Consider the following 16,352-nt stretch of genomic DNA (forward strand, 5'->3'; position numbering starts at 1 on the left):
GGTGATGATCCTCAGTTTATAAAGAGAAAGCTGAGGCTTAAAGTAAGTGCAGGGTACTTTGGTTGAATAGGTACCAGGAATGAATCTCAAATTCAGGTGTGCAAGTGTATTAGACACCTCTTGTGCCCCATTTCAGATCCTCTTGGATCTATTTCACCACCACTGATCTTATTCTGGCTTCAGCAGGTATAACCTAAGTGAGCTTCACCTCCAGACCATATCTCAGGCTTCTCACCTTCTGCTTTAGGGCTTGTGTCTTGATACTATGGGATCAGGGGACTGCCAGAACCGCTCAGCAGCCAGACGGTTACAACCCAGGGTGCAGGTCTGGGGAGTAGTTAATGCCTCAGGGGGCAAATCTTTGACCAGTGGTTTGAACACCTGATGAGTACATGCTTCTTCCTTTTTCTGCTCAGACAGATGCTCCTCAGATAGCTCATATAGCTTTCAAACTATTTCACAGGATCAAGCAACCAAATGCCTTTGGAAGTGGCTGATTTGGTAATAGGTCCTTACAAGGACTCTCCTTCCTCCCCTGCTTTACAACCCCTTTCACTTCTAGTCCTTGGAATCACACTTGAAAATACAGTATGAGGAACCCACACTAAGGCATGTTGGTACCAAGAGTGGCCCCAGAAAGTAGCCCTCAGGCTGGAATTTTGAAACTGGACTTCTCACCAGTCAGATGGCAACACCACCACCATTGCTAATGATAAGTGTGTGTGTGTGATGAGAGGAGATAATAACACCTAAACTACATATTTCTTCTCTTAGAAACAGAAGTAAAAGTTATATTGATATATTTGTTATAATGACGTGTAAGATTTGGCTCAAAATGAGACAAGAATCAAAGATAACTGTACTGGTTTAACTAAAACAGTGATTCTCAGCTGGGAACTACTTTGCTTCCAGGGGATATTTATTTGGAAATGTCTGAAGACATTTTTGGCTGTCTTGACTTGTGGGGTACTAGGGTCAGGGTGCTTCTAGACATCCTATAATGCACAGGATAGCCCCCTCATAACAAGGAAGTATCTAGTTCAAAATATCAATGGTGTCAAGGTCGAAAAACTCTGAGCTCAAATGTTCACATTTCCTTAACTTGTCTGCCCAGGTATGGTAAGGTAGGTGAGCCCAGCTGATGATACAAATCAGACCTCTACTGCTCTGAGGGGAGAATGAACCCACCACCCTCACGTAGAATGGGGAAAGGGTAAGGGGAGGAAGGGAAGCTGATGAGTTTGCTCTGATGAGGGAGTGAAAAGTATGAGCTTTGGTTAGATGCTGCATGTGATCCTGACGGAATCCCCGGCCTTCTGTGAAGACGAAAGCTGGAGAGCACACAGCTGAGCCATGCTCCAGAAGGTGTCTTCAACACCCCATGAGCAATATTCATCCCAAAAAGAAGGTTCCTGGTACAGTGGGAGCATCTCATCCTGGCTCCAGGGGTTGCAAGTAAGGGATGGGTAGTTGGTACCACTTTAATCTTTTTCTTTTGGAGTCTCAGCAAACAGGCCTCTTTTCCCTCTTTTAAAATGTACCTGGTGTTAAGAGCTAAGATTGTCTGAGGCCATGTGTGGGCAAGGGAGAACTGAAATAGGCTGCACTTTATATCCCTGTGACTATTTTGTAACTGCCAATTTGTACTCCTTAATCTCCTTACCTTTTTCACCCATTCCCCTAGCCCCCCTCCCATCTGACAACCATCAGTTTGTTCTCTGTATCTGTGAGTCAATCTATATACTTCTTTAAAGACAAAACAGTAGACTTCAAAGACTGTGGTGGTCATTTTCTGACGGTCTCTTCCCCACTCTAGACTACCACACCACTGAGGTCAGAGAGTGCTGTATCTATACTCTGCCCCTGCGCGAAGGGAAGTCGAAGGCCCAGTTTTCCCTGGGGATCGCCCCAGCTCTGCCTTTGCCTGGGGAGCTTCCAGACCCAAATCCTCCAGGGATGGCTCTGCCTCCAGAAACACTCAACCACCAGCTAGAAGCTGTGAGTGGGAAAACCATCTTTCATTAGTAAAAGAAGTATTTACTTTATTAAAAGAATGATTAACATTAGAACTTACTTGCTTGTAACAGAACCTTTTTAAAGGACCGCAGAGTCCCTTTAAGTGTGATCTTTTAAAGTGTTTGTTCTTAAAAATGTACCAGAGGGAGAATTTAAGATCTAAAGTCTTCCAGTCCAAGAACCTCTCAAAGGTTAAGGCAAAGAATCAGAAATAATAATTAGAACAGATCTTTGAGCACCTGGTTTGGTGACAGGAAGGCAAACACCTTCTGTCCTGGGACCTTCCTCTTGCCCAGGGTTGGCTACTCCCACCCTGCACTTTTGTTCAGCTCCGCCCAGTGTGGCCCAGCTGCCGAGTCTCTGTCCCTCGGTCGGCCTCAGTCAGGCTCTGGCTGTGCCGAGATGGGGCTGCCCCAGCCAGGGCTGTGGCTGAAGAAGCTCTGGGTACTCTTGCAGGTGGCCCTCCATGTGATCTTAGGCAAAGTACAACTGAAGCTGTTTCCCAGGAGAGTGAAGCAGCATATCTTGGCCATGAACCGGAAGAACCCGCACTTCTCCTATGACAACTGGGTTCCGACCCTCTTTGGCACCCAGTATTTCTGGTTCATCCTGAAGGTCCGTTGGCAACGATTGGAGGACAAGACTGAGGAAGGGGGTCTAGCCCCCAACTGCCCCGTGGTCCGCCTGTCCGGACAGTGGTGTAACATCTGGGACTTCATGCAAGGTCAGGAGGCTAATGGAACTTGAGAGGTGCTTGGAATGGGGATGCTCGAAGGGGTGGGGGGGGGGGCGTTGGAAAGTCCTGAATTCTTCTTCTAACTACTCCAGCTTCCCCTTTTTACTTCTTGTCTTCCTTCTACTTCCTGAAACCAGGACTTTTGGATTCTGTTTTCTGAGTGTCGTCGGCACCTTTGCAGGCACTCAAACCACAAACCAGCCACACTGGCCTTCGGCTCCTCCAGCACTGCCTTACCACACGGTCACTGTGCCTGAGCTGCACGTCACCCCACTCGCTGTCCCGTCAACTCCTAGGCATCCTTCAGACTTTCTGCTCAGTGACACTTCCTGCGACAAGCCACCCCCAACTCCCCCCCAGACTAGGTTACCCTCTCCTGTATACTTAGCATCCTAAACTTTCCTTTGTTATCACACCTGTCCTGGTCTGTAATTATGTGTGGTATGTGGTTGAGGTCTGTTGCCCTCACTAGCCTGCAAGCTCTGTGCAGGTGGAGACCATGGTTCTAACCCACTATTGCACCCTCATGGCTGCTCCTGACTCATGGGAGTTGCTCAGTGAATATTTTTTGGAGATCTCGCATGTGCTCTCTGTCTCTTCCAGGCAAACCAGCTCAACCCATTCGGGTTCTTAAAGACCTCTCCGATCAGTTTTCTCGTTTTTCCTCATAGCTGCTCTTCCTGCCAGGTCTTCCTCCTCCCCCTCCTGCCCTCTCTTCCCACCTAACTTGCAAATGCCTCCCAGATACCCTTCCACAAGCATATCCCTGACCCATCAACACCCAGCTCACCAAACTTCCACACCTTCCCCCCCATGCATTCAGAATGAGTGCTCAAGGTCCCCCCCTGGGCTATGCTTTGTGGTCAAGGTCCCTCCTGGGCTGACTCCAGCTTTTCTTCCCAATTTCACCTGCAAGCTTCCCCTCACGTTCCTTGCCTGCAGACAACTGCTGGACCTTGTACATCCCTTGCGCTTTTCCTTCTCTGACTTTGCTGAAGTTGTTGGCTGTTCCACTCCATCACCAACAGTTCAAATCCCCCTCATTATGAGGGTCCTGCTCTCCTGCCGCCCTGTCTGTGAAGCCATCGCAGATGCTTACAACTGGGCATGTGTTCTCTCTTTTCTTAATTCATGGCTCACCATCTCCACCTCTCCTCAGTCACTAATTGTTCCTACCCAGCCTCGGGTTGCCTAAGCACAAGCGTTTTCTTCTTGCCCAATGGGAAGCCATGCAACAGGCTGTGTCTGCTTCATCTCTGAATTCCCAGGGCCTAGATACAGCGGGTAGAGAAGGTCCCTGAGGCAGTTGGCTAATCTAGTGCTCTTCAAAGTGTTCTTTTGAACCCAAATCTCACAGATATGCTTTATTACATAGAGTGCCCTGGTCAAAGTAGTTTGGGAAACCTTGCACACTATACCCTCCTCTTGGAAATTCACAGTGCACATGAACATATAACAGGCTCTGAGAAGACCCGATGCCTAAAAGCAAACAAACAAAACTTGACAAAACTTTAACACAGCATTGACAAATTTTCCTACTACATCACACACACACACACACACACACACACACACACACACACACACACCTCCCCACTCTCCACCAGAGGAAATGCCTATCATCATATTGGTTCCAAAGAACACCCTTTGGGAAATGTTGACCTAATCCAGTCCTCTCATTTTAGAAAGGAAATGGAGAAAACTAAGAGGCAAAGGTAACAGAGCCAGTGACTGACTCAGATCCAGAACCAGGGCCGCTTCTTCCTGGGTTTTTCACTGCACCTCAACAAACATTCATGAGTACCTCCTACGTGCCAGGCCCTCAGCTAGAGGCCAGGGACGCAGAGCTAGGTAAGAGCTTGCTCCTTTGCTCAAGGAGCTTATGGTTCTACAGGACAGGTGGATGTAATGAACAAATCCTTACAGTTCTGTGAGAGGGGGGAGGTCATGCAGGTAGGACCTTTGCCTGCAGGGCTTGGAAGTTTTCCTGGAGGAGGTGGTTTTGGAACTAGGCCTTGAAGAATGAGTAAGAGTTTTGTACCTGAAAGCGGAAAAGGGGAAGTGTTTGAAGCAAAAGGAAAGCCAAGAGGTTTTTGCTCATGGCTGTAAACCAGGGTGCACAAATGACCTCTATTTATTCAACAAACATTTGCCAAGTGACCACTGAAAATAAGAGCAATGAGAATAGCAACTAACTCTTATTGGTGTCTACTATGTGCTAAGAACTGTGTAGAGCCAGGCTGATGTGCAGAATATCAACCATCTAGCAATCAGTTCCATGAATGCCAACTTGCCTCATGGTAGCTTCACAGAATTTACTTGTCTCTTTTAATTGCTCACTTTCAGTGGGCCAGGTCAGATTTTAAAGACTATTCTATTTATCTCTGTTTTCTGCTATTATACCTGAGACTGAAGAAAGAAGAGAGGAGACTAAAATACAAAAGAAAACTCTACTTATGAAATAGAGTTGGATTTCAGCACATTGACCCAGAATCCCCTGAAATAATAGATTTTGGTGGTACAGAAATCAACACAACTGATCTCTGTGCTGGTAGACCTCATACCCAGAGGGGGAGACAGTGTAGTGAGAGAGGGGGACAGAAGGTTCTGGAAGAAGGGGGGTGGAGTAGGGAGGTATTCAGAGGAAGCCTTCCTGGAAAAGAGGAAGGTGAGCTGATTGTCTAGGGACAGTGAAGCCTTGGGAGAGGTGAGGAAGGGGGAGTGAGAACAGAGAAGGGCAGATGGGGAGGAGCATCAGTGAGTTTGGCAAAACTGGGGTGTGGGAGGCATAAAGGGGTGAAGGATGAAGCTGGAGACACCATCAAGGACTAGAACTTGCTGGGCGGGGGGAGCTATGTGTCTTAACAAAGAGTAGACTTTATCCTCAGAGTTCTAGAAAGATTTTTCAAGCTAGGAGTTAACTCAGTCAGGTTTGCTTATTAGAAAGACCTCCTGTAACTGCTCTGGAAACCCATGAAGCTACTGAAAAGCTCTGTTTTATGCTTTGGATATATATCTGCACTCATTTTAGAGCCACAGGCCAGAAGGTCTAGAAGAGTCTTTATCGATAACCCAAAGCAGCTCTTTCTGGTTTTAGATACAAAGGCCCAGAGAGGTAAATTATTCACTCACTCACACAGCAAGTTCTTTTAGAGCCAGACTAAAACCTGTGCCTCTGACTCTCATTCAGTGGACTTTCTCTTATTGAGTAAGACAACAGAGGCTCAGATAAATTCTCAGCCACAGCCTGTCCTCTGTAGGTACATGCACATGCACACACATGACATATACATGCCTTTGACACGCACACAGCCAAACATTCATTAACTGGTATATTGTGGTAGAAGGCAAGTTTGATTATTTATTTTCTAGGTACCTAGGAGTTAATCTGAAACCAGATTTATTTCAGCCCTTGTTTAATATCATTTAAAATCTCTCCAAGCACATTTTTGAGGTGTGATCTAAAATGTAATTATAAATGGGCTTTCTCTGCTGAGAGGGCCTGGCGTGCGGTTAATTTACTGGTCTGGGGGGTCATGGTGGTAGGTTTGAGTCCAGCATTACTACAGAGCTGTTTTCCCACTTATACAGATGAGTTGAATTTGACAGTCCTTGCCCGGCATTTTTTTTTTTTTTAAATCCTCACCCAAGGATATGTTTTATTTATTGATTTTTAGAGAGAGAGGAAGGGAGAGAGAGAGAAACATTGATCATCTGCCTCCTGTATGCACCCTGGCCTGGGATCAAACCCCACAGCCTGACTGGAAATGGAACCAGCCACCTTTTGGTGCCTAGGACAGCACTCCAAATGAGCCACGGGGCCAGGGCATTGCCCGACATTCTTGAAATGGTGTTCTCTGCACCATGGCCTGTGGACACTGGCAGGGTGTCGGCCCTCAGCACTGCTACCCCCTTGTGTCCATCTGTCCTCTCTCTGCTACCAGGAAAGCAGGGAACTGAATTTAAACTTTGCCCTCAATACTGATCACTGCACCCAACCACCCTACAAATAAACAAATGGCTCTGTCTCTTCAAAGGTCCTAATCAGTAGGTGCTGAATCTTTTTTTTTTCCCCCCCAGTTAAAAACAAATTCCCGACAGCTAATATTTAACTCTGGTCCTGACCTTAAATCTTTTGGATTAGAGGCCAATGGCCAGCCACTTGTCCGTGATTGGCTCTGGGCTTCTACTGAGGCCTGGGCAACCTGTCTCATGGGCAAGGACTCATTGTGCAATCCACCAACAGCAACTGAGGCCTACTCAACACCCTCTAAGGCTCCTAGGAGAAAATCCATGAGCCAAGGGCAAGGAGAACTAGGTGTCTTCAGAGAAACTGGCCTGCTTTCTCTTCTACTGAAACATGAGGAATATATAACATGAGGCCTTTTATTTGGCCACCAGGAAACTCAGTGTCAAATATCAGCTCAGTTATAATGAATGTAGGCACCTTAAAGCCTATTTATTTGTGTTCCACATTTCACTCCTCTTCTGTGCCTCCCAGAGGGACATGATTTTTTAAAAATTTCTATCTAATATTTTATATGTGCAAGCTGCTTCAAATCCTTTACAGAAGTAGATGAGGGAATAACTAACCAGCTAAACCACAAGCAAGTTAAGGTGCCTCTGCTCCTGTGTGCCTGGCTGGGGCATGGTGCACTCATTGGTCTGGTGGCTGGAGGGAGAGGAAAGCCAGGAGCCAGCGGCCACAGACACACATACACATGCACACTGAATTTGGGGGCTCCTGTGAGAGTCTGCATTCACCCTAAGAATATCCCTGTGCCCAGGGGTGCACAACATTAAATAGCAACTAAAAAGTACCATGCCAGAGTAAGAGAGAGGCCACAGAAGATTTTAAAAAATCTTTATATTTTAATATACTAAATAGTGCTTTTCCCCACTTTTTGAACAAGGGGCCCTGAATTTTCATTTTGCACTGGACCCAGCAAATTACGCAGCTGGCCCTGCTCCCACCCTTCACTGCCGTTCTTGGAGTCCCCCCATCATAGCTCAGGGAGCAAATAATAGCTAATAACAACAGCTTACATTTGTTGAGCACCTACTATGGGCCAGGCACCATTTTAAGGCCTTATTTGTATTAACTTCTTTAATTATCATAACAATCCTATAAAGTATTATTACTGTATCCATTTGTGGATGAGGAAATTGAGGTGCTTTGAATGGAAAGAACATTGAATTGAGAGTCTAAGAGCCAGAGTGTTAATTTTAGCTCCACTACTGAGCTGCCGTGTGACATGAGATAAGCCTGTAAAGCTCAGTTTGTCTATAAAGGGGAGGATTATCTACCTTGCAGTATACTAATCACATCACCTGAGAGAATGGGTGTGTGCTTGCCTTATAAACTGCACTAAAGGGACCCTTCATTCCCACACAGCAACTGCAGGTGGTCCAGTAAGACAGCCTGATAAAACCCTGAGCTTTATAGAGGAGTAAACCGGCTCCAGCTTCTGCTAAGTCATGCTCTCCAAGCTTCAGCTCCTCACTATGCCCTCGACCCATCGTAGAGGGGAAATAAAGATACAAGTGGAAGAGAAGATGGTGCTTGCGAAACAAACGCTGGGTGTAGATTATTGGTCGGTGATGGTTCCATTTCCGTTTCAGGCAAGAGGCCACTGGTGCTGAATTTTGGAAGTTGTACCTGACCTTCATTTCTTTTCAAATTTGACCAATTCAAGAGACTTATTGAAGATTTTAGTTCCACAGCAGATTTCCTCGTCATTTACATTGAAGAAGCACATGCATCAGGTACACGAAGCTTCCCTGCCTCTACCTCCTCCTGCCCTCCTTTCTTGCTGCTCTTCCCCCAAGGTTGGGAGTGGGGAGAGGTATAGGAGGAGAAAGGGAAAGGCTTGCTGTTCACCCATCATCTCCCAGTCTCTGCGAGGTTTACGCACTACTTCTAACTTCAGTCTGTGCTTTCAACCAGGTACACAGAGCAGAAAACCTGGAGTGCCAGAGTCTAACTGGGGGAGCATCTAACATTCTGAATGGATAAATAGGGGAATCAAGGGGGAGGAGCTAATATGAGCACAATTATAAGGAATTTAGAGCTGAAATGTCACAATTTAGCTACTTGTGAAATCCATCCTAAGACCTTCTGGGCTCAAAGGAACATCGTGATTCATCTCCCTCAGTGGTTCTCAAGCTTTAGAGACCATCAGAAGCACCTGGGGGGCTTGTTGGTTTTTTTTAAAAAAATATATCTTTATTGATTTCAGAGAGAGGAGAGGGAGAGAGAGATAGAAACATCAATGATGAGAGAGTCATTGATCGAGCCCACAACCCGGGCATGTGTCCTGACTGGAAATCGAACCCCAATCACCTGGATCCTAGATCGATGCTCAACCGCTGAGCCACGCCCAGCCGGGCTGGAGGGCTTGTTAAAACAGACTGCTGGACACCCCCCCCCCCCAGAGTTTGAGTCCAATCTGGGGCGGGGCCTGAGTATTTGCATTTCTAACAAGCTCCAGGTGATGCTGAAGGGACTTGTCTGGGGACCACCCTTTGAGAATCACTTCCCCAGGTCAGGTTTTACCTGGGACAGGAATCCTTTCTTCAGTCCCTAACAGGTGGCCACCCATCTTTATTACTTCATGGGAAATCTCATTCCTTTACCAGACACCTCAGTTTGTGAGAAAGCACTTCCTTGTGATGTGCAGACATATATCCCTCCCTGAAACTTCTACATCTCGGTCTAAGCCCCACAAACTACAAAATGGTCAGACAGACTTCTATCTTCCTGGTTTTCATGGGGATCAAATCCATGAATTTGGCCCAACTCTCAAAGCCAGAGACTGAAGAAGGCAAGAAGAGGAAATGATGCCCTGGTGTCATCACAGCTCACAGCTGGAGCTCAGCCAAGGCTGATTTAACTGTTTGGGGCCAGCACTTCTCAAATTTCAGTGTTTGCACTTAAATCACCTGGGGATCTCAGTGAGCTGCAGATTCTGGCTCAGTAGGCGTGTCTCACTAGCCCCCCTCCCCCCCAGGTGATCTGAGACTGCTGGTTCAGGGACCACACTCGAGTAACAAGGTCATGGAGGATCTAGCTTTAATCTCTAAAAAATGATTTGCAAACTGTGACAATAGTGGTCAAATCATCACAACTGAAGTGCACAGAGCCAGTGTCCACCAATCCTAGGAGGTCTGTGGCCCAAATCAGTTCGCTTCCTTCTTCACAGACACCACGTTTGTCCAGGTATATTATAAGGAAGCACAAGGTGTGATGTGAGGAACCGACTCTGGAGTTTCAGGCCTGAATGTGAGTCCTGGCTCCATCAGGTGCTAGCCATACAACCTGGAGCAACTTAGATTCCGTGTCCGCTCCTGTGCCACCAAAATGGGATGACAAAACTGATCTCACAGAATCACTCATTCAGTAATACTTAACATGTGTCTGGTATATGCCCAGCCCTATTTTGGACCTGGAGATATAGAGATGAAAGGTACATACAATTCTTGCCTCTGAGGAACTGAGGACAGTTGAAGTTAGGAGTCAAGTTAGTGCTCCCGTCTGGGCTCCATGTTCTCAGCTGCAGGATGGGGACGAGCCCCTCTGCCCGGCCTCCCACAGGAGGCTGCCGTGAAGCTCCACAAGACTGACTGCCCAAACGTGATACAAGTATAAGCTGGTGTTACTGTCATCTACAAAGTTTTGATGTCTTGGGCAGGTAATAAATTCTTTAGATACTGGTTTTTCTTGGGGGAAGGGTACTGAGCAGAGGACTTTGAAGCACTGAGAAAGTGAAGCGAATTCTGCTGATGGACTTAAGCAACTTATATCAACCTGGGAGATACTATTATTGTAAACACAGGCCACGTGGCTTCCAAAGGAACCCATGACCATATTACCTGGGCTCCAGGCTTCCTAGAAATGGGGCAAGTAGAAGGGGGTATAGCAATTTCTAGTTATTTTTTTCCACCTGTGGGCCCATGAGCTAATGAGTGCCACCTCCTGTAAGTAGGCAGAAGGGCACCCTGGCAAATGAGGTGAATTGAAAAATCTCCTTCCATTTAAAGTTAAGCAGCTTTAAATGGTTTTGTTTGGAAGGGGATGGGGGAAACATCTTCAGAGCAAATTAGCAGAAAATCTGCAGTATATAATAAAAACTGGGTTCTTTCCCACCTGTTATTTTGGGGCAAACAGACAAAGGAAACCAAAATTTTTGAGTAGCTTCTATGAACCAGGCAGAGTACTAGGAATTCCATACATGTTTTCCCATTTAAGCCTCACAACCATCTGCGTAATAGGTTCTATTAACCCCATTTAACAGATAAGAAAACTGAGAATTTAGAGATTTTAGAAAACTTGCCCAATACTGCATGGCTTAGTGTGTTAGGGAAGGCTTCCTGGAGATGATGTTAGAGCTGTGGTTCTCAACTAAGGGGGATTTTGTATTCCAGGGGTCATTTGGCAATATCTGGAAACATTTTTGGTTGTCACAAATTGAAGTGGGGGTGGGGGGGGGGAGCTACTGACAGCTAGTGAGCAGAGGCCAGAGATGTAGTTCAACATCCTACAACACACAGGATAGCCCTCTACAACAAAGAATTATCTAACCTGAAATGTCAATAGTGCCAACTTTGAGAAGCCCTGCATTAGAATTGAGCCTTAAAAGAATAGGTAGGATTTCAAACATGGAAGAGATAGTAACAAGAAAGGGCTGAGAGGTGTCAGCATCATTTGAGGAGTCCACTCTGGCTAGATGTGGAACAGACTCTGGAGTTTCAGGCCTGAATGCGAGTCCTGACTCCATCAAGTGCTGACCAAACAACCTGGAGCAACTTACCTTCCATGCCAGCTGTGACTGGAAATGTAGGTGAGGAAAGATGACAGGGATCATTAAATGCTGTGCTAAGGGATTAGTCTTATAATTGGAGTTTAAGCAGAAAAAAATATCAAATTTTATTTTTGGATGACAAGTTAGAAGGTAGTAAGATCAGGAGGTCATTGCCAGGCTAGCAGTTGTACTTGGCTCTAAGCTCACCCTCAGTGGCTTATCATGATGCTGTCAGTAGAGCTAACACATTAGCTACAGCAGCAGAAGTCACAGTATCCAAACAAGGAAAGAGAAAGTCCGCCTCTACTCACACTATAGCTGGAGACAGGAACTGTGATGAGAAGTGGGGAAGTGAGAGGCAGCTTGGGGGTGAGTGGGTCAAGGAACTGCAAGAATTACACCCACCTGGCTGGAGCAAAAAGCTGAAGGAAGACTGGAGAGATGGGCCAGGTCACTAAGGACCTGGTAGACCATACTGAGGAGGGATTTATCCTGAAGGTAATAGGGAGCTACTGAAAGATCTAAGCAGGAGAGTGACATAGTCAGATTTGCGTTTTGGAAAAAACACTCTGGTGGAGAATGATTAGAAAAGGGAAATTGTCTGGACTCGAGAGCAGTAGATCCCAAACATCAGCACGTGTTAGAATCATCTGAAAGGCTCTGGAAGCAGATTGTTAGCCCCATTCTTGGTCAGTCTAGGGTAGGACCTGAGAATTTGCATGGCTAACAAACTCCCAGGTGACACTGACGTTGCTGGCCTGGGCAGCTCACACTGAGAGAAATACTGCTCTAGACCCTTGCCTCTCTAAGTGTGGACCAGGCATCAGCAGCCTTGGCATCCTGGGAGCTAGCTGGAGTCAGTGCCACCCTAGACTGACTGAATCAGAATCTTCCTTTAATGAAGTCCCTGAGTGATTTATCACATTAAAGTTTGAGAAGCACTGGTCTATTGGACCCTCTCACATTGAAGAGCCGAGGTCTGGAAGTCAGGAGCCGCAGGCTTCAGTTCTGGATCAACCACTAATTCCCTTTGTGATCTCACGCATCTACCCATGATAGGAAGCTGGGCCAAATCATGGCCAAGGGCTCCTCTGTATGAGACCCCCAGTTGAAAGTGTAGGGGGGTATTTAGTCTGAAGGAAATGTGTGCCATGCTTGTGGGGTGCACTGCTTGGCCTTTCTCTTGTAGATGGCTGGGCTTTTAAGAACAACGTGGTCATCAGGACTCACCGGAACCTCCAGGACCGCCTCCAGGCAGCCCGCCTGCTGCTGGACAGGAGCCCCGGGTGCCCTGTGGTGGTGGACGCAATGAAGAACCAGAGCAGCCAGCTCTACGCGGCACTGCCGGACAGGCTCTATGTGCTCCAGGAGGGCAGGATTCTCTACAAGGTGGTGACCAGCCCCCCCCCCCCCCAGGGGCAAGGGCCCAGGGAGGGCAAAGGGCAGAGAGAGGCTTCCTGTCAGGCAGACCTGGATTCAAATTGCTGCCCAGCCATGTGACCATGGGCAAGTCTTGTCTTTTCTTAGAGTTTCAGTTTCTTCTTCTGCAAAATGGAGATGTTGGCTCTCATGTCTCAGGGCATGAAATAATGCACAGGGAAGGCCCTGGCATTTAGATGGGAGCTGGAGCCTACCCGCAGCCTTCTGAACCCAGAAGACTGGGCCCAGCCCTGGTTTAGTTTGAAGCTGAGAGATAGTTTCCATTTTCTAAACAATGTTCAGAGAGGGTGACTTGCCTGAGGTCACTGCACAAGGCTGATTTTAATTCTAAATCCTCTGGATGGTGAGTCAGAAGTGGGAGGGTCTGAAGCAGCTAACTCTGAGGCAAGCCTGAACCTGGAGGGGCTGAAGGAGGCTGGATGGAAGAAAGCAAACTCTGAAGCTCAGAGCTGGAAATGCTGAAGCAGGAATTCAGGACAGGAATTGAGTCCTGGCTTCTTTCTGGAAGGATTGTGTTCCTCTTGAGGCTCCCAGCTGGCCAGGGTGAGGGACATAAACACAGCCTCTGACACCCTGGGCACTGCTGGCCTCCTCTGAGAGGGCAGAAACTAAGTTTGATAGCTGCTAAAGGGATTTCCAGCCTTGGAGAGCACATGAAGTCCAACCATGCGGATACTCCTCTCCCCAGTGGGTGAGCTGCCCTGTGTATCCAAGTGAAACAAGAAACAACTTGTACATGAATCCCCAGGGTCCCAAGCGTCACAGCGCAAGGATTCATGTCCTTCTTCCTTTCCTCTCCCCTGAGACATGATTCTAAGATGGCATGATTGAGGTAAGCTGGGCACTGTGTCCCTACCCTGGGTTAGGCCCTGTGGGAACACTGGAAACACAAAAATGAATGAAAAATGGCCCGCATCTTACTTGAAGGTGCTCCCAGTCTGGGGAATAAGGAACACCCAAAATAGAGTGTCACAGTATCCCATGTGCTGTGAGACTCCAGAGCAGGGGTCAGCAAACATTTCCTGTAAAGGGCCAGATAATAAATATTTTCAACTTTGTTGGCCAAACAATCCTTGTCGAAACAATTCAGTTCTGCTAGTATAACACAAAAATAGCGTCGATAAAATGTAAACAAAAGGGTATGGAGGCATCAGGACAGATTTAGCTCTCAGACAGTTTTCCAACCCTGGGGAAGGGTAAGCTTTTCTGAGGAGGTGGCAATTGCTTTGCTAAGGGATAAGCAGCCAGCCATGTGAGCATGGTGAGTGAAAATCATTGCAGATATTGGAATCATTGCAGACGTTGGAAAGAGGGTGGGCAAAGGCACTGAGGCATGCTAGGGCAGGATGTGAATGGAGAACTGAGGGCACTTGGGTTACAGGGGTTTCATTCTGGACCAAGGAGTTTGGCCTTCATGGTAGGGCAAAGGAGAACAATTGAGGAGTTTTGAGCAGGGGAGAGGCATGATTTAGATCCTTACTTTAGAAAGATTGCTGGCTACTGGGTGAAAAATGGAGTGGAGAGAGCTGCCCGAGTAGGAGAGGAAGAGGGCTGAACTAGGCAGTGGGATTGGAGAGGCAGAGGTGGTTCTGATGTAGAATGGATAGAACTTGATGTGAGGGGTGGAAAAGATAAGGCCAGTCTGCAGGTATGATTATGGCAGAAAACTGTATTTGTAAAGACCCATTTCTCCTTTTGAAACTATTCACTTTACCCCACTCTGGTTTTCTTTCTGCTTCTGTCCTGTCTTCCTGTTAAATGTTGGTGCCACTCCACACACTCTCCCTGGGAGATCTCCAACACCTCATGGTTGTATCTGCCACTGACCACACCATCCTGATGACTCCCACATGGATATCACTAGTCCAGATCTCCTGCAAGTCAGAATTCTCGGAAAGCTGATTTATTTCTCTTGCAGGGTAAACCTGGCCCTTGGAACTATCATCCAGAGGAAGTTCGTGCTGTTCTGGAAAAGCTCCACAGTTAATTTGGACAGATCCCCCACTTCCAAGTGACCAGAAAGAGGGTTCCTCAAGGCTTGGCTCTCCCCCCAACCCAGTTGGCTTTTACCTCTTGACCTGTGTCCCCAAGTGAATTACCAGCTCCGATGTTCTGACCTAAGCAAACAATTGTTATAATCAGAAATGAAGCAGCCAGTGAGCTGTTAAAGAATGTGCAGCCCCACATTGCCTCCACTGCAGGGACCACTTTCATGTCACGATGTCTCAGAGTGTGAGGGCAGTCGCAGGTCACGGGTGCACTTCTGAAATGTGGTCTCTCGCCAGTCACTCTAATACCAAGTTGCTAGATATGGCAACCCTTACATTAGGTAAATGCATTTTACCAAATTTATCATTTATGGAACTGATATTTAAGGCACGAAACTGGTTTTCAAAACCAAGCATGGAGAGAACACCAGGTGTTTAGAGAGAGATGAGGAATTGGAAAAGGAGGGAGGAGAGGAGACAGTAAAGATGGTAATCCTTTCCCTGCCAAAAAACTGGAACAAGTCAATGGTGGTGGTGGTGAGGGGTGAGTTTTCATGGTAACACATCTCCAATTCTACTATAGAAGAGGTGGGTACTTACTTTACAGTCTTTGAATATCTATCTTGGAAATCTAGCTCTCTGTACTCTGGAATCTTCCACTATCAACAGTGTCACTTGGGAGGGGGAGGACTGACCAAAACATTTTAACCTTGGCCAAACTAGACAACAGGCACCCGCAAAGCTGTCACTCAGTTATGCAGAAGCTCATATTTGAAGTTCTATTTCTCAGATTTTTTTTTTGCAAGTCTCCTAATGGTCATTTGTGTTCAATTATATCAGACTAATGGATAATCATTGGTACTCATCTGTTTTAACTCTGCTTCTTTTCATATTTGTTTATGATGGCCACAGCCTAAAGTGCACACAGCTGTGACTTGATGTGAAAACAAAATATTTTAAGATGCAGCAGGCTAATACAGAATGATTAAAATACATCAGCCCATTTAGGATGGCTTCAGTGTGATCTTTCTATTTTCTTTTCCAATTTGTGTCAGCCTGTTCTGTCTTTTATTATACCCCAATGTACAGTAATCTGATCAGCTAAAATACCATATGCTGGAAGGGCCTCATTTGATGGGAAGAACACTCCGTCTCTGTTACGTGTCAAATGTGGCTTTGTCTGGTGAACTGCTGGAGAATTTTTCCACATTGGAATCAAACTACCTTCACAACATGACATAAAAGAATGAGCTTGGGAGCCATTTTTCTAACATGAAAACACATTCTCCTTGGCTCTGCCTTAATTGCTACAATGTTAACATTATTAATGTGTTATTTTACACTTTTAAAAATTGCTATCTTTAGTCATCT

General features: G+C 46.5%; 1 protein-coding gene across 1 annotated transcript; it reads left to right on the forward strand.

Moving 5' to 3' along the window:
• The first annotated feature begins 2,368 nt into the window (after nucleotides 1–2,368).
• Nucleotides 2,369–15,987, forward strand: DIO1 (iodothyronine deiodinase 1). The gene is made up of 4 exons (XM_081146227.1): nucleotides 2,369–2,740; nucleotides 8,375–8,518; nucleotides 12,743–12,942; nucleotides 14,912–15,987. The coding sequence occupies exons 1-4, from the start codon at nucleotides 2,419–2,421 to the stop codon at nucleotides 14,978–14,980; spliced, it is 735 nt and encodes a 244-aa protein (XP_081002353.1). The 5' UTR covers nucleotides 2,369–2,418; the 3' UTR covers nucleotides 14,981–15,987.
• Nucleotides 15,988–16,352: the final 365 nt, after the last annotated feature.

The sequence above is a fragment of the Miniopterus schreibersii genome (assembly GCF_964146895.1).
Source record: "Miniopterus schreibersii genome assembly, chromosome: 8".
Lineage (NCBI taxonomy): Eukaryota > Metazoa > Chordata > Mammalia > Chiroptera > Miniopteridae > Miniopterus > Miniopterus schreibersii.